Here is a 22,028-nt window from a genome sequence, read left to right as displayed (position 1 = left end):
ACTGATCTCTATAATAACTGGATAGCGCAACTCCGTGCAAAACTTCTTATTTTTTGACGCCAAAATCGCCATATTGGAAAGCCCCAAAAATTTTAATCCCGTAAGCTTTAAGTTCTGTTTTTCGGCTTATCGCTTTATCGCTTTATCGCACATATCAGATTTCATTGTTCTGGGGCTTTCCAATATGGCGATTTTGGCGTCAATTTTGATATTAGAGATGCGCTATCCAGTTATTATAGAGATCAGTGGTAAAAACCCAATTAAAGTTTACGCGATCTTTGTGTAGCGGAAATCGTAAATCCGATAATTTGAGCTAGCTTTTTTTTTTTTTTTTAACCAGTTTCTTGTTTTGAAAACAAAAACAGAAATCAAACTCAATTTCTAACATTTCTCATTGACAAAATTAGAATAATAAGTTCTACATTTCATTTTTCACTGTCCACCTCGACAACAGATAATCAACAATGGGTAAGAAATTTAAAATATGAACTTGGGCACGAATAAATTTCTTACTTTTTTCAGACCAAACTCTATTTTTATATGAATTTCTCCACAAATATCAAACACCAAGGTTATCATTAAATATTATTTGCAAAAATAGAGACTATTAAGGTTAGTGTCACTAATAATGAAAGAAACTGCTTTGCCAATTACAAATACTTTTATCTAGATTTCTTTATATTACAGCAGAACACACTGAATTTGAATGTAAAAACTTAGAATTTAATTCTAGAATAGTTGTACTATATTCTATAAAACTATTTGAGTCTAATGTCAAAAACAATTTCATCCAGTGGTATTAGCTTTTGACTCCACATACTACTTTTGTTAGAATCTGTCACCTTCTTTGTAGTCACTTGTTTGATGTTGTCCCAGAAGTCCTACATAGTTAAATAATACATTTTAAGTTTGTAACATTTTACAACATTGATTACATTCTATACTATGATATTGCATTATTGCAGTGTTTTGCACCGTCTAGGAACCATTTACACCTTGGGCAATAGGTCACTTTTACTATATTAAAATATTGTCAGGTAACTAAAACTGATGCCTGGCAATTTTTATTTTAGTAAAAATGACACAAATTTTTCAACATACAAAATGTGTAAATGGCATCTAAGGGTCAACATAGACAGGTGAAACTAAAGCAATACTTTTTATAAATGAAAAATTATCAAGGATGTGATAACCACCGACTTTCACTAAATAATTAAAAAGAGAATTAAACTTTTCAGGAGGCAACAAATAAAGTTTTCGATTGGTCAGAGCAACCTTGATTATTACTTTAATTTCTCCTAAAAAAAATTTTAAATAAATGGAATTGAATTGTTCAATTTTAGTTTGCTAGATCAACTTTTAGGATACTTTTTTATGCTTTTTAAAGGTATTTACTGTTATTTATAGTGTAATAGAAGTGGCGAAGGCTTCCTTTTAAGGGCTTATAATAAGTTGCATTTAAGACCAATACATTTTGTCTGGTCAAAATGGATCCTGCTTCTAACAAACCAAACTAACATCTAATGTGAATAAAACTTGGTAATCTAGTTTTAAACTTGGTTATACTAGGGAATACTTTTGGAAATGTAAAAAAATTATTACATGTCTTAGGTAGTAGATGTTTGGAATTGGGAGTCCTTTTGCAACAGCTTTAGAATAGGTAGCCTCAGATGCCCAGGTTTTTTTCAAGATTGGTAACCTTTGGTGTTTTTGAGCCATCTGTGACTTTTCACCAAATCTTCTCATTAAAACATCTTTAAATTGTTTAATACAGTCTGTAAACATTTTGTGACAAACTCAATGACACTCCAGCTGTGTAGGCATCTTTTTTCTGTACCCTTAAATAAAAAACATTAAAGCACATTAAATATAATGAACTATGAGTGAGAATAGTATTATGTATAGGGTCAACACAAACAGGCAACAATAACATTAAAGAATAACTTTGATGTAATCTGATGAAAATTATTTAACATGACATAATAATTTCACTACTTTAAGATTACTGTTTAATTGTGGCTGTGTGCCTGTTTTTTGTTACGCCTTAGAAAAAATTTTTTTTTTATTTGAAGTTTTATGACATATAATTATTGCCTTTGTGGTATGTCTATAACATAGGAAAATTACAGTGAAAAAATTACTTATAACTATTTAATCGTTTTAATCGTTTAACAAAATATTGATTAGCTGGCCTTGTAAATTGAAAAAAAACGTCTTAAAACTCCTAAAAAATATGAACGTAGGACTGTGGTAGTTGCACAGAAAAATTCATAATTGGAAATAATTATAATATACATTTAAGATAAGGATATTGGGTTTACTTACATTTCTTTTTTAAAATTTATTTTTCTTGCGGCATTTAGTTGAAAGTTTGCACAACTGTCCATAATATAAACAAAACAAAATGTAAAAAAACAATGGATAAACTAGATAATCTTTTTGTTTTTCATGAATCCGCTAACATTTTCGTCGGAAAGTTTTTACGATACGAAAAAAAATGTTTATAGTAGAGGCAATGGGGTTTACAATTTTTTTAGTTCCGATCGGAATGAGTTTTATAGTAGTGACCCCAGGTAAATTTGTCGACCTGAACCATTCCGGACAGAGTTTGCCTGAACTTTTTTAAGAGTGTGGAATGCTAATGAAAAAATAAATATTACGAAATTATACCAATATGCTTTTAAAATGACAAAGATGAAAAAATCTTTTTATAAATGTTAATTTTTTGTACGAATTCGGCATTTGAATTTTAATTATGATACTTCATTTGTAACACGAATGCCACTTCATTCGACGATTAATTGTTAATTTTTCGTTATTGCAAACTTAATAAGTAACCCAGCTAGCCAGCCCATAAGGTACCCGGGTGGTTCCCCGCCGGGCCGCAAGACGGGGCCCGTACTGGTAATCTAGACGTAACCCGCCGTTTTTTGTCCGCGGGATCCAGACGGAGCCCGTCCGGGATTCCCGCCAGAAAACACAAACGGTTTTTTAGTTGGTTTTTCCGGACTAATTCGATTTTTGATTAAAAAGATATAAAACCGATAGTTTTTGATATTTGAAACTCTAAGTCTGATATATCAGTTTATCTTTTTTAGGGGTTACATACATTTTTAGTCTCCAACTTATATTTTCATGTTAAATAAAAAAGGAAATAACAAAAGTATTTTATTATAAATAAAAGTAAAATAAATACTCCAGAGGTTCCATTCCCCTCAAATGCAGAATGAAGGTTCTGATGCTAAAATAGGTTTTTAACAATATGTGGCTATGAGAATAGCTGTTTAAAAGTTGCTTATCAATTATAGCTGCACGATTTAATGATGTTCCTTGATTTCTTTTCTTAATACGAACCGTTACTCTTTGACTTCCTAAATTTATTTAACAACAAACATTAAAATTTTAAAAAGTTTTGTTATTGTAATAAATAGTATAGTTTAAGATAAACACTATTTATTATAGAAACTATCTATCAAATTCTAATTCTAATAATTATACATCCAAGAAAAAACTGTATTCACTGTAATAAATGTATATAATTGAAATATAATTAAAATTTTCATTCTAAACATGTCTCAGCAGTCCTTATGTGGAGCAACATTTAATATTTACAACAAGCCTTTAAGAATTGCACTATGCATCACTAAGTAGAAATAGGACTTTAAACACATCTTTGAAGAAAACAAAAATATGGCAAAATTGAGTCAATTTGAGGCCAATTGATGCAATTTTTCCTCAAACATAAAAGTTTGGGATTCTTATGTTTCAACTTTTCTAACAATTAGCTGTTTTGTTTTTTTTTCGAGCATAAAAAAACATACTGTGTTGATTATGTGAAAAGATTTCAGAAATATTAGATTGGCTACCACCAGCACCTAAAATGTATCATTAATAAAATTAAACAATACCATTAAATATTTAAATTTAAAGATACACATAGCTTTCTCCAATATTTACCTTAAGAACAGTTGTCAGCTTAATCTTCTTGCAGTATAGCTTTGTACCTCTTGCATTTTGTTCTTCTTATAGTATAGGTACATGTCAGATGCCATAAATAAATAATTAGCTGTATCCCTAGTATTTTTAGCAAAAGAAGTTAAACATGCATGACCTACTCGTGCAGGCTTTTTTCCTGGCTTCAATGGCACTCTCAGACAAAGAACCTATTGAATACTTAAAATATTTAATAAAAGAAACACCATGAACTACCATTCTATGCAAAGACTGTGACATTGGAATGGTTTTTAAAAACTGATCATCAGAAATGAGACCAAACAGACATTCAGATTTCTGCTTGAAAATTTTCACTCTTGCGGTTGTACTATTCATATCAATGAGCAAGTCCCTTAATAGTTTGATCATAGTGGTATTCAAATTTAAAATTCTTCCAGTCACAGATGGATTACTAAAGAATTTTTATGCAACATTTCCAGTTTGATGTAACACTTCCCTTCCTGACAAAAGATACCCTTATTTTTAATTTTATTTTGAATAAGTGCTGGAATTTTTTTTGTTTTCAATAAATTCTTGGCTATTTTTGGCTGGAATTTTTCTTCCTTGTTTCACTGCTGGAAGTTTGCAAGCAATATTAAAAAAACCCACTCCATGCTGCATAACCATAAATGAAGACTACAAATTCCAAAAGTCAATATATTCTTGTCTACATTTTTATCTTTATTCCAAATGGTTTCCAAATTAAACTCCTTAGGACTTGCTTGGCATACATGACAGCACTGAGATGCTATATTTTTTAAAAGCATTTTTGATATTACAGCATTAAGTGTTTTACCAACATTCATTGTGGTATAAATAGTTGACAAACTTGAATTTATAACAAAAGTATTGTCATGAAGTGTAAACTTAATATTCTCTAAAGACAAAATTTTATTTTGTAAATGTTCAAACTTCTCTTGAATAAAACTAGCAGTCTTTTTGGAAAAACAAAACATAAGATGATGGGTTGCATCTGGACTATTTGGATTACAATTTTTCCATAGTATCTTTTTTCTACTTCAACTCTCCAACAGTACAAACACTTAAATATTCACAGTGTGTTCATCCACACCTCTCTTCATAGTTTCTGCATTCTGAAACTCAGATTGGTCACTCTGAACATCACCACCGACTTTGCAAATAATATACATGTTATCACGTTCCTCCTGTGCTAAAACTTTAATAGAATTATCTTCATCCTCCAAAAGATACTCAAACTCTCTAGAAACTGAATGTTTGATCATATTGAAGAGACTACATTTTAATTCAGTTTCTAAATATTTCACCTGCTCTGAAAATGTATGTGTTAAAAGTTGACGAAGAGTGCATTTGCCATTTTGATAATTTTAAAAGACCATCGCAATAATCCGGTCAAAATAAACATTTCAATTTACAATAATTCGCATAAAGCTGAAAATTGGTACATACCTTTAGGATATTATTACAAATAAAATATTAAAAGTCCCCACCGATCCCAATCTGCAAAAAAAGTTATTAAAGGTTAAAGGTTAAAAAAAATAGTTTTTTCTTTTTTTCCAATTAATAATAAGTTTTATCATAATAAAGATCTAACAAAAGTATTGCATCATGAAAGTATTTAATAAAATTGCCTTTATACATTTTTATAAGAATCGTTATTCCTGAGATATTGCAATGCTTGCGAAAATATATTGCGAGAAGATATTGCAAGAATATATTGCGAGAAAATATATAGCGAAAATATATTAAGTATATGGCGATTTTATATAAGATACATTGCTAGAAAAGACATTGCAATTCTTGTGAAATTACGAAATTAATATTCATATAATATAATATCAATATTACAAAATTAATATACATATAAATAATATATATATAATATTTGCATTTATTATATATTATTAAATGCATATTATGTATTATATATTCGTATTATTGTGATATATTATATACATTTTCTTCGCTTTCTTCTTCTTCGTAGTCATCTTCTTTTTCAAGGTGGATATGTGAAAAAGATACATCAATTGTCTCCTCATTGATAGCATCAAAATCATCATTTATTTATTTGATCCAACGTTGGAGCAAGACTGGCGTCGGCAATTAGTACACACCGATGAACATAATAACCTGACTTTTTTACAGCTACATTTTGCATTACAACCCTTTTTGCAATTGCAGAAGAGGGTGTTGAGAAGTCTTTCCGGAGCTGGTGGAAGTAAAGTGTCCATCGGCTCTAATGTATTATCTACTAATTTCCAACCCCAGTCAGATGGGTTGATTGCCTAGCCATACTTGAACTTGATAATATACTCGATACAAGTGTTGACTTGAAGAAGCAGATGTTGTAGGTTTATGATTATCCTCATACATCAAAGTGTCATTGTAGGATGCGCATAAACCAAAAGACGAAAAGATTTGTATAACAAGTTTGGAACCGTCGATGGAAAAATACTGAGAGACCCAATTGCAATTTTGATTTAAAACAGACATAATGCTGTGGCTGATACTTGTACAAACTAATTTTAAATGTTCTAATTTAGATCGTTTATTTTTCAAAATAACTTGCTCTAAAAAATAAGTCAATGACTCTGGAATATCGCTGTTAATATCTTCAAACATTTGACTAGGCAAGGGATAATTGGTATTATCAAATACCAATGATTGAATGTCCTCTCAAATCATTGCTGCCGCAGTTTTTAAAATTCGAAATCGTTCTTCTTCTTTATTTTGGCTTTTCTTCTCATACCAAGCTTGGTTAAGAATATCGCTTTGATTGTCAAAAAAAAAAACAGATAAACGCTAATTTTCCCGGTTTTTCAGTGATAATAATTTTATTACCGAACTTCAACTTTAATCGTGTCTTAATTGTTCTGTTATCTAAATGTGGATTTTTGGAAATATTTTTTAGTTCTTCTAATTAAAACTGGCAGTCATCGCTATTTTCAATGTATTTAAATAGTTCTTCCATCGCAACATTTGTAGATTCATCTTGAGGACGACCGATTTTACACCCATTGGTTGGTCTCAAGAAAGAATTATAACAGGTATTATGATATTTAGCCTCAGCAGCAACTAAATCAAATTCATATTCAATGCGTGCAGTAACCTTTTTTGCTTCTTCGTCAAAACGACTCCATGCTACCTTCAGAATTGATTCTTTAAGTTCAAGTCGCAACTTTATGAATTTTACGCCGAACTTTATGAATTTTTACGTTGAACTTTCTTCGCTTTCTTCTTCTCGGCCTCCTCGTTTGCTTCATCGCCGCAAAATAAGCAACATCTTTTTAAACAAAAAAGTGATTCACTTACGCGCGCTCTGGTACGAGGTGGACTATTTTCAGATGTGCTGACTTGATCTATATCTTGCTGTCTTTTTATTGCAACAATAGTACTCTTCCGAGTATACTTTTTACGGCACACCACATGAATCATTACAGACTTCAGATCTTTCAGGTATTCATAAAAACCGTCACTTCTTTTAACACTTGTATGAATCAAAGTCTTCATTCCACGTACAACAACAACAGTTTCACTTGCTATTAAAAGTTTACTACATATAAAACATAGTTGCGACATTTTAATAAAAGTATTAAACGGTTCCAATCGTTATAAAAAATACTGCTCGATACTCTTAACTGCAATGGAACGTTCAACGCTAAAAGTATTTCATCGTTCGTAACTTTGTTCCAAGAATTTTGGGAAGTCAGACGAGAAAAATCAGTTGAAAAAACTAGTTGAAAAAAGCATTTTTCATTGTTCTTATACAAGTTCAAAGAAAAGCCGACGAAACAGTTTATTCAAAAATGCGTTTAAATGCTGTTCGCTTTTGTTTGATCTATTTTTATGATAAAAACTTTTCTTTTTTTTTTTAAAAAAAAAAACAAATTTTTTTATACCTTAAACCTTGAATAACTTTTTTTGCAGATATGGGATCGATGGGGACTTTTAATACTTTATTTGTAATAGTGTGCTCAAGATATGTACAAATTTTCAGCTCTATGCGAATTATTGCAAATCTACCACTATTTTTATGTCTATTTTGACCGGATTACAAGGTAAAACTTAATTAAATAAAAACTTACCGTATGTTATTGAACTACGGAATTTTCATTTACCTCACAGAATTTAGTCGGTATTTGAAGAAAACTCACAGTAGTAAAAATGATTTTTAAGCATGAGGTCACAGAGGTCGCCTCAATTTTTTTCCATGGCAGTAAAGTCGATTCGCAGTAGCTATATTTTATTCAAAAAAAAACGAGGCGACCTCTGAGACCACATGCTTAAATCAATCAATGTTTAAGAAATCAAAAAATCAGCAAAAAAATGCTATTGAAAAATCTTTTTTTTTCCAATTTTTGTTTTACATTCAATTAAATACATTATTATTTTAATTTTGCATAAAAATAATATAGAAATTTAACTCTTATCATATACTTTGAAAGGATTTTAACAAAAATGCGAGTTTTTTAAAACCTTAAAAAAAACCCTTAAGATGTCAAAAGTTTTAAAAAAACTAAAAATAATTTTTTTTTTATAGAGAATTAAAAACTGAATGCAAAAAAAAAACTTAAAAAGTTTAAATATGAAAAATCACTAAAAATTATGTACAAAATCCTATTTCCGCTAAGCGATGCATAGTGCCACGTAGAAAATTACCTCTCAAACATCTCCTTGGTTGTGTCCCTAGTGGCAAAGTTTTGTTTAGCAGCACCTAAATACATATAAAACAATTATGTTGATGCCGCAGTATACATGTTAAATTATTTTTATTATTATACCATTTAGCAAGTATTACTTTTCTGGGCTAAATGTTGTGATCTAAATATATAACTCAAGATTAATATGTTGCTGTTAAATGTGGGCATACAATTTTGAAGTGAATACTTACTAAACAAAATCTGAAAGCGTTGCAGTGCTCAAAATTTAATTTTGCTTCGTTGGCCAATCAAGTTACACTGTCGCGCTTGCTTGGATCTCATTAAATAGGCCATGTTTTGCTTGATAAATTGTGCCTCCACCATTACTGACAAGAACTAGGAAAGACAATGCTACCTTCAAGTTCTACAATCGAATCAAGAATTGGCCAGAGAGAAATGTTTGAGCTGTTAAATAATCATCATACCATCAATATTTATGTGAATCGTAACACCATCGGAATTGGAATCGGAATACCATCAATATTTCATCAGAATACTATCAATACTTATGTGAATCGTAAGCTGTGTAATATCAGATAAAATTGAAGATTTATTTAGGAAGCAATATCAGTTCTAAGAAGTGTTCTTGCATCTTTAGGCAAACCTAAATTTGATTTCTGCAAATTCTAAAGCAAATTATTTATAGCACTATGAGATGTTAAATGCAATCGTCCGTTGCTTTAATTCATCTGATACACTTTCATTCACTTTTGTTACGCAATTATTGTCATCAATATCATCACTGTCTAAATTATCATGCAAACAAGCTTTCCATTCGATGTTATCACAAGATTCTTCAAAACTAATGATAGAGTTAGTAAAAGGTAAATTTATATTGTCATCCGACCAGCATTAATTTTCGGGAATTTTAGGAGAAGACTCGGGTAACAAAGTATTTTTTTGCAATTGGACACATAAGCGTAGAGCGCGCTGGGGCTCGGACTTTTGCATGCTACTCAAACTACGCGCAGACGATCCTCTGGAACTGAAGAAATGGTTGAATCGTCCTGAGAAGCAGAAGTGTCTCTCGCCTGAAATTGAAAACAAAATCCTACAAGACTTTGCTCACACAACGCTTCGTAAGCTATGCAAAAGTATAAGGGAACCACAATTCTATAGTTTGATGGCCGATGAAACAACGGATATGTCCGCGAAAGAACAAGTTTCGATCTGCATTCGAAGTGTTAATTAATAATTTAAAATTGAGGAGCTTTTAATGGGATTTTAGCAAACCGAGAACCTCAAGAACTGTTTAATGGACGTTTTGTGTCGATTTAGCCTGTTGATTCAAAATTTTCGAGGCCATTTACCCGTGGATCTCCAAAACGATTGGTATGTTTCAATAAATTTTGAAATGTAGAGGATCTAGAAAGCGGAACATCACTGCGGCCATTCTGTCCCACTCGATGGATCCTTAGAAAACCGTCCATTATATCTATTAAGAGTAACTATTCCGCCATTTTCAACTGGTTAGAGGATTTTGAAAATCATTCTGATAATTCAGCCTAATTTTTGCGAAGCAAGAAATATAATCAACACGCTTAAGGGGGTGTTAAAAGAAGCCGGGGATGATACTCGCTTCAAAGTCTTATGGGATGCAGCCGTTTTAGCAGCAGAATGTAGTTTACTTGACAAACCAGAGATGCCACGGAAACGTAAAATTACTTCAAAATTTACTGGAAGTGGAGTTCCATACTTTGCAACGACTCCAGAGGACTACTACTACCAGTTTTACTATGCATCTCTGGATTGTGTTATAACGGGACTCGCGACCCGTTTCGAACCCACTGAGACCACTGAGCATTAAGCAAATATAGAAAAATTTCTCATTGGTCAGTGCTTGGAAGTTGGATTCGTTGAGGCTTTTTACAATGATGACTTTGAAGATTATAGAAGGCTACAGCTCCATTGCTACATATTTATGGATCATGCAAAATTCAAGAATACTCAACTAATTGATTTTGAATCAGTTTTGAATGAGCTTGTAAACCATGATAGTGTCCTTTCTCAATTAATTCCACTGATTCCCGAGTTTGTAAAGCTGGTAAATATTTTACTATGTATGCCTGTCACCTCATGTACGTGTGAGCTCTCTTTTTTTTGTCTTCGAAGGCTAAAGACTCATTTGCGTTCTAGAATGTCTCAGGAGCGATTGAATCATCTTGCTATTTTAAATTGCCATCGCGTTATTGCCTACACTCTTGATCTTGATCACTTGATCGATGAGTTTATGATGCGTGCCTCCATACTATGAACACATTTTAATTGAGAAAATAAATTACATTTTTATGCCGATTGAAAAAACTTTTTATTTCTTATTATAGATTTTCAACTTCTACGAAATAGTTTATGCCCCATCCGGGAAAACTAAAACTCTACGCCTATGATTGGACATGATTTAGAAGAATTAAACACTAAAATATTATTCAACAACTCGGATTCATTGCATGATACTTTTTTTACAATTCTTGCTATTTCAGCAGCAACTTTTCTACGTTTTTTTTTGTCTGAACATATAGTAAGGTTACTTACATCTTCGTAATTTTACTAAATATTTTTCTGTTATTTAACAAAATTAATTAATTAACAAACATTAAATAGATAATAATATAATAACAAATAATATAAAAAAAGTATATGGGTAATAAAATCTTATTAGGTTATAAATATTCCCAAATTACAAAAATAGTTTTATTATAAATTAAATGAAGATAGATTTTATAAATTACATGCGGTAAAAATTATTAACAACGTATATGTTGCTTTCTCGCGGCGAACGCAACGTTTCAACTCTACATTTTCTCTGCTAATAAAAAACTCCCATCCACAAAAAATTCGCCTTCTATTTAAACTTTACAAATCAACTCAAATATGTCCATAGAAATACCGCTTTAGTAAGAATGTATAAATTGATCCACTTTTACTCTATTTTAACTTTCCACCATTTTTCTAACGTTTTGAACAGCTTCCCCTGCAACAATAAAAAGAGAGCGGCTGAATCTTTTTCAATCGTGAACACTGCTTGTCTCTTTCCGGATTTCGCTTTCACATGAGGTGAATGTTTGGCAAATAATATAGAACGCATTAAGAGTTCTATTTTAATAAACTTCATAAAGCTCAACTTAAATTAAAAACTTTTGTAGAAGTTTCTACTTTAATCGCAATTATTCCTTGTTAACGGAAAAACCAAATACTGAAGCTTACATTGGGAGCTTTCATTTCCTTCTCAAGTGTTTATATCTTTTTAAAAAAGCGATTTTTTAAGCTTTGAGAAACACACCAATCAGGGCAGTGAATCAGTTTCTCTTTTAACTATTTATTTTTTAACTAAATATTTGATAAGAAGTGACATCTTTTTTATTTAAAAGGGAAATCAAACTGCGTACATTTTGGTTTTTGTTGAACTATTTGGTTCCAACCACAGATTATTAACACAGATTTAAAATTAGCTGAGCCAATTCAAGATTGTGAGTTTTCTAAAGTTCTGAACTTAAATCATTAGATGCTTTTAAAAATGAAATAAGTTATAAATATTAATTGCTAGTTTCCTTAGCTGCCAAAGATGATTATATGTTGCCTGATTTCTAGAACAGGGTGCTTTGCGCCTTTATACCGATTTGATTTCTATACAAATCGATTTCATTACTTAAAACCTCTTCTGTATATAATTCGTAATTTTCTTCACACTTTTTACTCGTGCGGGATTCTCTAATAGTCTAAAAGAACACTTCAAACTCTTACACGTTTCGCTGAACAACTTCATATCGTTACCAGTTTTCCCATCACCCAATTTAAGAGATGATAAACTGCGATTTAAATGGTGCTTGAAATAATTTTCTCGTCAAAAAGCTGAGTTGATTGATCTTGAAAATAAATTACGTTCAACTGAACGTCCTCTAATTGCACGTGAGATTATGTTTAACTTTATTTTTTTTTTAATGGTGTCGTTGGAGATAAACAGATCCTAATAGCTTCACGAACAATTGATTTATCTTCTCGGTAAGTTGCTTATTCAGTTATTTATAAAAAGTTAAATTGTTTAAAATAGTAATATTGAAAAAATAGATTGCACTCAGGTATTGGTACCGATTGGCCTTTTTAGGCGATCTTCGCAGGTTCTACGTACTTTATATGCATTATTGGAAATTTCCAAACGATAATGTAAAGCAATTACTCATTGAGAACTTATTTTTAAAAAAGTAAGTTTGCGCTAAAAAACGTTTCTTTGAAATCAAGCTTCTGTAATATTGACGTCTTCAAAAGTTTTTATAGCCAATGGAATTAAATGTTACAATTCTTGATGTATCCTGAAAAACAGTTTTAGTTTCTGAATATGAAATTACTCATTAAACAAACTTAAAAGGAAAGGTTCATTTACTGCTTATACATAAATCAGAACGTAAAATGAAATGTTTATGATTTAAGTTTATAATTGAAGATTTAAAACGGGCCTAAACTGATTTTTCATTAAAATTTTTGACGCTGTGAATAGAGATTTTGCTTTTTTCCTTTTATGGTAAAATGCTGACCTTGGATTTTTGCTGATACTTTTTAGTTTTGCTTTTTTCAGTGAAGAATTTTATTTTAAAAAAAAACTTGTAATTTTTTTGTAACTCTGTTAACTCTGTAACTCTGTAATTTTTTTTATTTGCATAAACTACATTTCATTTACAATGAAAATTTTAAATAAAAACTGCTATTTTGTTGTTTAAAGAAAAAAACTTTTTGTAATCGAAAAAAATAAAATAACGTTAAGTTAAAAACAAAAAAGAAAAAAAAAAATTGAAAAGAATTGTCGTATACATTTCTGTGTAAGACATAAAGTTAAAATAAAATAAATTAAAGTTATTGTAACATTTGAACGATATCAATTTTATCTCCATGCCGAGTTTACCCGCCCTAACCTAAAGGTTTCACAAGTTTCATCAAAAACATGAAACATGCTTAATTAGTTTGGAGTAAAAACTGAATCCATCGAAGGTTTACTTCAGAACTGTAGCGAGCTCCTTCAACTGAAGTTGGATACATCTTGTCGTCGCATTGGTATGACCACCAATTGTTACATGAAAGAAACTTTGCTCCTTGCGCATAAAATCTATCGAACTCATAAGCTAAAGGGAAAAAAAAAAAGAAAAATATTTTAAACTTTTATTGCATAATATAAAAATACGCAATACTCGATATATAGTGAGGCTTCTAAAATAGGAAATCTCAAAAAGTTTGCGGTCTCAATTCAACTGCAGTTCAATCTTTAACAATGTCATAAAGAGTGATATTTGTGACATGGAAGATTTTTGTAATTGGACTGTTATTTTAAGAATTAGAAAATTTATTCTTACTTACATAGCTTTTGAAAAACGTTTTTGTTATTGGACCTTCCCAAAACCTGATTTTAACATTCCAATTAGAAAGGGTGGTAAACATTTAAAATGGATAAAAAGTTTTAGAAATAAGTGCATTTTGGATAATAAATTTAAATATAAGATGGTCAGAAAGTTTGCAACGCAACACACCGTTCGAGAGAGAGAAACTTGACAACCGATTGGATTGCTTCTTCAGTCGCTCAGCTTTGAAATCCGATTTCAGAAAATAAAACAAAATAAACAAAAGAGAGGCGGAAAGAGAAGTTTTAATGACTTTCTTGACCAATTATTGTTTTATTCATTTTCTCTTTTTAGCAGTTGTCCAAAAGACATTATCGAAAGGAATCGGAGAAGACAGTCCATAAATTTATTCAGGGCATGTTAAAAAACGCACCAGCATCACGATAATCATAATAAAATTTTGTAATCATGTACTCTTTTTTGTGGTTGCTGTGAAATTTATTTCTATAGTATATCATGTCTCTTTTTTCAGTTATTGCATTTGGATAGTTCATATTTTCACACCTTTTTATTTTATGTCACCACCTTTCAGTCTCCTTCCAATAAAATATAAATATATATATTTATGTTGTATTGGCAGGACTGAAAGGTAATAGTACACACACACACACACACACACACACACACACACACACACACACACACACACACACACACACACACACACACACACACACACACACACACACACACACACGTCTTTTAAAGCCGTCTTTAATGCGTATTAAATAAAGCAACTATGGAACGTTTTAGGTAAGACGACAATGTGTTTCATTAGAGACCAGTTTAAGCCGTCTTTGCGTTAAATAATACTTTGATTAAACATTGCGCCGTTCAGTACTTTCTAACTTTAAAAAATTTTGGAAGTTAAGCAAAATCAATTTTTGTGTAGAGAACACAGTTTTGGTGATTAAGTTTAGGAACGTGTCAAAAACTCAACTTTAACGTAAAAAAATAACAACTTTTAAATTTCTCAATTTTTCAAAATGAGTTTTTTTTAATAAAACTTTTGAACTTTAAAAACGAAAGCTAAATTTAAATCTCAACGTTTGCGATCTAGTTTCAAATGACATTTTTACTTCGTTGCTGATGAAAAATGATGAGAGGAAAAAAATAGTTACCGATGTGAAATTTAAAATGAATAAAACTTACATCCTCTTGAGTCATAACTCGCGTAAGAGAATCGGTAGAGATTCTCTTTTGTGTCAACTTTAACATCATAATAGATTGTGCTCTCAGTAATACCATCTATAAAAGAATAATCTACTCGCATGTTTGTCTTTAACACACTGGTTATTTTATAAAGGTTTTCCAAACCGATCCATTGTTGATTAACAAGACCAAATCCACCTATATAAGCTTCGTAGTTTTTGTCCCAAAAATCATTTTCCCAACTGGAATATCGAGTCATCATTGGAATCCAAACTAAAAACAAAAGCCTCTTATAGTTGTGGAAACACCACGTCTTTTAATACTCTCCTTGATAAAAAAAGGTCAACCAAAAATAAATAAATATATGTCACTAACAACGAGAACCATTTCTTATGCGGCAAATAATACAGCGGCATGTTTAGGTGATTGTACATGTTAGGGTGTCCGTTGGAACCCTGATAATATAAATATAGATATACCTAAACTGCTGGACATGGTTGGTGAAGGACTCGTTGGTTGAAAAATGCACGAAATATATGTAGAGTATGAACCTGTATCATATTGATAGTTTGAATAGCCAAATACACATTCGCACCATAAGTATTGAGGTTGCGTATTTACTCCACGCAAGTAGAATACACTTTGATAATACGGGCTGTCTGTATATATAGACTTACATCTCTCAACGCATAGCTCTTTTGAATATTGTTGCGCGCTGACAGTGACTCCAGTTATCGTATCACTATCTGTTTCATATTTGCAATGATACTGCTGACCATTTGAATCTGTAAAATATTTAAATTTAACCTTTTCAAATCAAACCACTTTTTACATTTTAAACGAGAGACTTAAATATGACTTTAATTTAACGATAATTTTTTAATACCTACAAATATATTTTTAAAATTAGCCGAAGATCCCGACCGTTCAGTTGAATAAAATAAAAAATATTGAAGTAGAGTAAAAGAACAGTTGATGGACTTTGAATTCGAAACAAGGAAATCTCTACATTCCCTTAAGCTTTTCATGGTTTCACTCAAAACTTTGTAAAATCAAAAAAAAGGTGATAAAAAGATTTTATTTCAGAGAAGAAATTCCTCTATATTTTCAAATTCATGAAATTTTCTAATGCTCTTTATTCTCTACTTCGGTTAAAAAATTTTCTGCCATCAAAGAATGTGATTTTTGTTTTTTTTTTTGAATAAAAAACATAAATTAAGTGATAACATGTAAATAACCTGGTAAACATTTTTAATATTAAAAAAAAAACCTTAAACAAGCTTGTTAAATAAAAGATTGTTCGCCTTAAATTCGTATATAGAATCTACGTATATATTATCTCCTAAAGAACTTCTATCTCCTAAAATATTATCTCCTTAAAAATTTCTTTCTTCAAATGATTTGCTACTAATTTGTGATAAAATGCGCTCCTTTTTGCAATTTCATGAAGAACATTCTTCAACTTCAAATTAATCTACAAATTTTTGTTGTTATTTACATTAAAAAAACTTCGCAAAATTTTCAGTTGTTCATCTTTTCAATAATCAACTTTTTTATCAAGATTAATAATTAAATGCAGAATTGTTGCATTATGTTCAAAAGTCGAATGAAAATTATGCAAGATTTTTCACTTTAATTGCTTTTACTTGTTGGTTTCGTTCTTTTTGCTAAGTTTGAAGCTATTTTGCTAAATCTCTTCCGCGCATTTTGTTTTGTAAAACGGTTAAGTCTGATGATGACATCATAAAGAAAAAGTTATTTTTAAAAATCAAGGTGTAGAAGAAACAACTTTTTTGTATCGTTTAAGAATTGTGCTATTGGTTTGTCATGAAGAATGATTTCTAACAAATTAAAAGATAAAACTTAAAACATTTATTCTTAATAACAAAAGAAAAATATACCAAGTTTGCAGAACGTCATGTAAATTGAATTTTGATTGCTGATTGATCCTTTAATGCATTCACAGTTTCCATATATCATTTTAGCTATGTTAATTTCACTTTTTCCGCTATAAATTTCATTCCTACAAAACGTGGTGCAATCATCCATGTAGTTAAAAAGATAAAAGGCATAGGAATTATAACTGTGTACAACCAGGTTGTTGACAAACGGACACGCTGACACTAAATAATTAAACATTGATTAATGCGAAGCAATTTATTCAAACTTCTTTCCTTGCTAACAGGCATTACCCAGCAAACATTTAGTCTAAAAAAGACGTCTTAAATATGTCTTTTAGACGTATTAGACGTTTTTTATACCTCTAAAAGACATCTTTTTTAGACTCGATGTTTGCTGGGTAGTAAGTTTTTATGTATGCAATGTTTTTGTACCTGCAATTTGTGACTGGTTTTTGTTCATTTCGCACAATGTTGTAATTGGAGCATTGCCGGTAGGATTTATTTGGTAGATTCCTGTTTGGTTAAATCCACTTTGATAGTGGTTTTGACAACTCATTTTCTCTCCAGCAGCTTAAAAGAAGTTGTTATAAGCAGTTTTTCTTCTTACGTGCTATGTTTTAAGACATAACATGGAAGAAAAAAAATTGCTACAAGAATAACAGCAAACAAACTTTTTTGTAACATATTTCCTTATACTTTATGTTTTTTCCGACATAAAAACTCTATTTTTTAACTTAACCTCGGATCCTCATGAAATCTTTTGAAGTTTAAGATTTAGGGATTAAATAATAAACCTTGTACGCAGTTACAAATATGCTGCCTTCTATTTCTTCCAGAACATGAGGGCTGACATTTGCATTTTCCGCAAGCATTCTTTTTTAAATTGCAGCTTTGAGAACAGCGAGCCTAAAGGTACTCATACTCTTAAGTCGATAGAAATGGAAGCAAACTGTATAAAAAGTTAATAAAGAGTTGGACTTTCAAACTTACCGCTTTTTTTGTGACGAAGAAGTATCCACTTTGCTTTATTGTTGTAGGTGAGTCTTGGTAATATCTTTTACAATCGATTGTTTTGTTGTCGATGATCTGAAGACCAACTGATTTGCAGGAAGAGTCCGTTTTTGAGCAACTTTGTATGCAGTCTTCAAAAGAGTTCAGAGTTGTGCTAGATATGTAGTTAGTGTCCGACACTCTGGTGTTTTTAAAAATTGTGTACGAGCTAGAGGAGGATATCCATTCAGGATAGATGTACTCAGAAAGCACTTTTGATAAATATAAGAGCATCACCTTCACACCGAAAACCATCTTCACAGCTGCTGTTTTTAATACAATTAAAATAATTTAAACGTTGTACCCTTTTAAAAAATCAAATAATAATTGATCTCTAACATTTTGAGAGTATCCAGAAGTAAAAGTCAAACAAATGGTGAATAAACTTTCTTGACTTATTGAATATTTATGAGGTGTTTAAGTTTTCATTAATAAAACCCGCCAGCTCCATGTGCGAGTATGATACTGCTGTGTTTTTGTGAAAAATGATGTAAATTAATCTAATTAATTAATTACAAGTTTCACTAACCTAGACATGTGATTTACGATGTGAATCAAGTAGGCTGTGTGATTTTTTATTAATATTTATCATTTAAATAAACATTTAATTATACACTTAACCGCAAAATTAACGCATCACTTATACATTTCCACTTATTTTAATTGTCATAAATATTATCATATACTTTGATATATATTTCGGTATAATTTCATTTTTTGCATCGTATTGTTATGAGCGATAAATATCGCATTAATTGTCGTTAAAAATGAATAACGATATTTATTGAGTTTTGATGTGATTCGATACGTTCTGATAAAATATCTTTTTGATTTTGAAACTTTTTGATGTTTTACAATAACTTGTATTAGATATAACTAAATGTTAAGTTAAAAACCTTATTTATGCTTATTTTGTAGTTACTTTATCCTGGAACAGTCTTATTAAACAAATGCTTTTAAAGTTTATACTAATACCACGTGATCAGAGTTTCTGTTTTAAATCTGTGGGCAGTTATTTTGATAGATTTTTTTGTTGACGGGTGAAAATTTAGAGTTTATCGGAAACTCGCAAGAGTCGCTTATTTCTGCAGCCTCTTTGATGTAAAACAATGAGTTGCACGTCCATCTCTTATACGTACATTCTTCAGTAAGACGTCTTTAAACAATCTTGATTAAAACGTCTTTTTGACGTACAACGTAGACCTTTTTGAGATATCTTCAAGACGTCTTTTTTCATCTTGAAAAGGCGTCTTTAAGATAACTAAATTAGGTCTTTTGTTGATCCTTTTGCACCGGATATTGGAGATGGAGCAAGAGGTGATTTGATTCAATTTTATAAAATAAGTAAAAATATGGATAAATTAAATGGAATCATCCTCCTAAAATAATTAAATATGCAATAACAAGAGGTCATACTCAGAAAATGCAAAAGCAGTTTACACATTTTACAACAAGATTTAACTTCTTCACAAACAGAACAGTTAACAATGGGAATAATTAAACAGGAGAGATAATCAATTCTGATAATGTGAATTTCTTCAAAAACAAGTTTGATTGTTTTGAAAACAAACAAAAGAAAATAAGGCGCTACTGCAGTTTCTCCCCCCCCCCCCACCCCCCCCCCCTTCCTCCCCCCCTTTTTTTTTATGATTGATTATGATAGAAAATTTTATGCTGATTCAGAAAAATATAAAAACATAGACCTGAAAATTAGCGGAAAGTGCTCTAATTCGAAGTCAAAGTTTTAAAAAATCCCACTAAAAACACTTTCATTTTTAACGAAAATTTATTACCGTTGCATTGCGCAATAAACAGACCTGGTTTCCATCAGCCTTTGAATTATTGTTTTAAAGTATTATAACGAAAGTGTTATAACGAAATGAAATTAATGGAAGATTTCAAATAAAGGTTGAACGTAGAATGTGAGAATGTAGACAAATTGATGAATAATCATTATTGTATCGTACGCTGGTTTTTTTTATTAAAAAAAACGGTTTGAAGGTTACATTTTCTAAATTTTACATGTGATAAAACAACTATGAACTAAGTTTCAAAAGTTCTTCTTATAGGAAAAAAAACTGTTGTATTCTTTTTTAAATTTTATTACAAAAGTACATTACTTGCAATATAGTTTATTCTCTAATTAATCAAAAAAACGGCTATTTTGATTGCCACAAAAAATTGCTCAAGATAAACATACTTTAACGACTTTCTTAACGTAAAAACCATGCTTTTTATGTATTGCTTTTGTCAGCAAAAAGATCATTAACTTAATATTTTCAAAATAGCGAATATTAGGGTTTTTAGTGGGAATTTTTACAACTTTGACTTCAAATTAGAGCACTTTCCGTTGATTTTCAGGTCTATGTTTTTATATTTTTCTGAATCAGCATAAAATTCTCTATCATAATCAATCATAAAAAAAAAAAGGGGGGGGGGGGGAGAAACTGCAGTAGCGCCAGAAAATAAAAATATAAAAAAACAATGAAAAAAATGAAAAATTAAAATAAACACTTTTCCAAAGACTGTCAAAGTTTAACATCTACAGATGTTAGACTCACCACATTGTAAAACAGCCTCGGTAAAAATTTATTATTGCAGACATTATGGCTCGGCAAAGAAATAACGCATAGTTTAAAATAGCTCGGCAGCGAACGTGTTAAAGCGATTAGCCGAAAAACAGAACTTAAAGCTTATGGGATTTAAATTTTTGGGGCTTTCCAATATGGCGATTTTGGTGTCAAAAAATTAGATGTTTAGCTTAGAGTTCCGCTTTCCAGTTATTATAGAGACCAGTGGTTGCACCACTAAACATTTCTTTTGAGCATAACTTTTTTTGACAAACATTTATTGAAAAAGTTGTTGAAAATTAAAATATTTTTTTTTTTACGACGTTATAGGTTATGGCGGATTTTGTCTTTTCTGAAAAAGAAGAATATCTTTTAAAAAAAAAAAAAAAAAGGTCTCTATGCACAACTTTTCCAGTAATGTTCAGTCTAGATAATTGTTATTATCCACTTGTATAATTAGTGATTTGCGGTACGATCAGAAAATCCGACGTTTTTTATAAACTTCGTAACACGACTAAAAGAAGCAACCATCGTTAACTGCACTTTGAGCAATTAAGTCGATAAGCGTAATTAAGATTTTTTTTGTCGGGTGAAACCATGTGATCAAATTTACGTTTTATTTGACATGAAGTTTTAGATTTTAAAATAATTTGCAGCTGTTTCAAGCAAAAAAAAGAAAATAATAATAACTTTCTAGTTTGAATGTTTTACATGAAAATATGTTAAACCAGTTGTCTTGTTGCTATGTTTATCTTTTTGTTTTTGGTTTTTACTTGAAAATGAATTCAATGTTTTACTTAATCATTTCTAATTTTTATGATTCATTTTCTGTGTAATATACTTGGTATATGTTGGAGGTACATACATGCATACCTACCTACCTACCTACCTACCTACCTACATCCATCCATCAATCCATGCACGCATGCATGCATACATACATTTATACATGCATGCATACGTAAATACATACATTTATACATGCATGCATACGTAAATACATACATACATTCATGCAATCATACATACATACATCTAAGTTGTTAATTTTCCAATTACTACTACAAGTTTTGTGAAACTTTCATTTTTTAGCAAATGTAATAATGATAAAAAACAAGACAAGTTTTGAAAGTATAAGGAAAAGTTGCAAAATCCGAATGTTTTTCATCAATTATTTGTCTTTAGTTAACCTTGAAGTTTTTATTGGTGGTGGATCTAAATAAAACCTATACATATATAACAGAGAAATTTTTTTAATTTCTTCCTTGAATTCCGTTAAAAATTTTTTTTCATTTTATG

General features: G+C 30.5%; 1 protein-coding gene, 1 long non-coding RNA gene and 1 pseudogene across 2 annotated transcripts; all 3 read right to left on the bottom strand.

Annotated features, from left to right (window-relative positions):
* Positions 1-3,110: 3,110 nt before the first annotated feature.
* LOC145190125 (uncharacterized) lies at positions 3,111-5,357 on the bottom strand. The gene is made up of 2 exons (XR_016447522.1): positions 3,958-5,357; positions 3,111-3,875 (listed from the first exon to the last, which is right to left on the bottom strand). It is a non-coding gene; the product is annotated as an uncharacterized LOC145190125 (long non-coding RNA).
* Positions 5,358-6,481: 1,124 nt separating this feature from the next.
* Positions 6,482-7,784, bottom strand: LOC149892973 (uncharacterized; annotated as a pseudogene).
* A 5,490-nt stretch (positions 7,785-13,274) lies between these two features.
* On the bottom strand, positions 13,275-18,517 carry LOC149892972 (uncharacterized). Its single transcript, XM_090101245.1, has 7 exons — positions 18,100-18,517; positions 17,904-18,015; positions 17,542-17,679; positions 17,110-17,331; positions 15,688-15,993; positions 15,209-15,481; positions 13,275-13,783 (listed from the first exon to the last, which is right to left on the bottom strand). Exons 1-7 carry the CDS (start codon positions 18,412-18,414, stop codon positions 13,617-13,619), a joined length of 1,533 nt encoding a protein of 510 aa, XP_089957371.1. The 5' UTR covers positions 18,415-18,517; the 3' UTR covers positions 13,275-13,616.
* Between the last annotated feature and the right edge of the window lie 3,511 nt (positions 18,518-22,028).

This window comes from Hydra viridissima, unplaced genomic scaffold (assembly GCF_058129835.1).
Source record: "Hydra viridissima isolate aposymbiotic clone 2 unplaced genomic scaffold, HvirCarnegie_v1 scaffold_1, whole genome shotgun sequence".
NCBI classification, from domain to species: Eukaryota; Metazoa; Cnidaria; class Hydrozoa; order Anthoathecata; family Hydridae; genus Hydra; species Hydra viridissima.
This window is presented reverse-complemented; position numbering and strand designations above follow the sequence as displayed.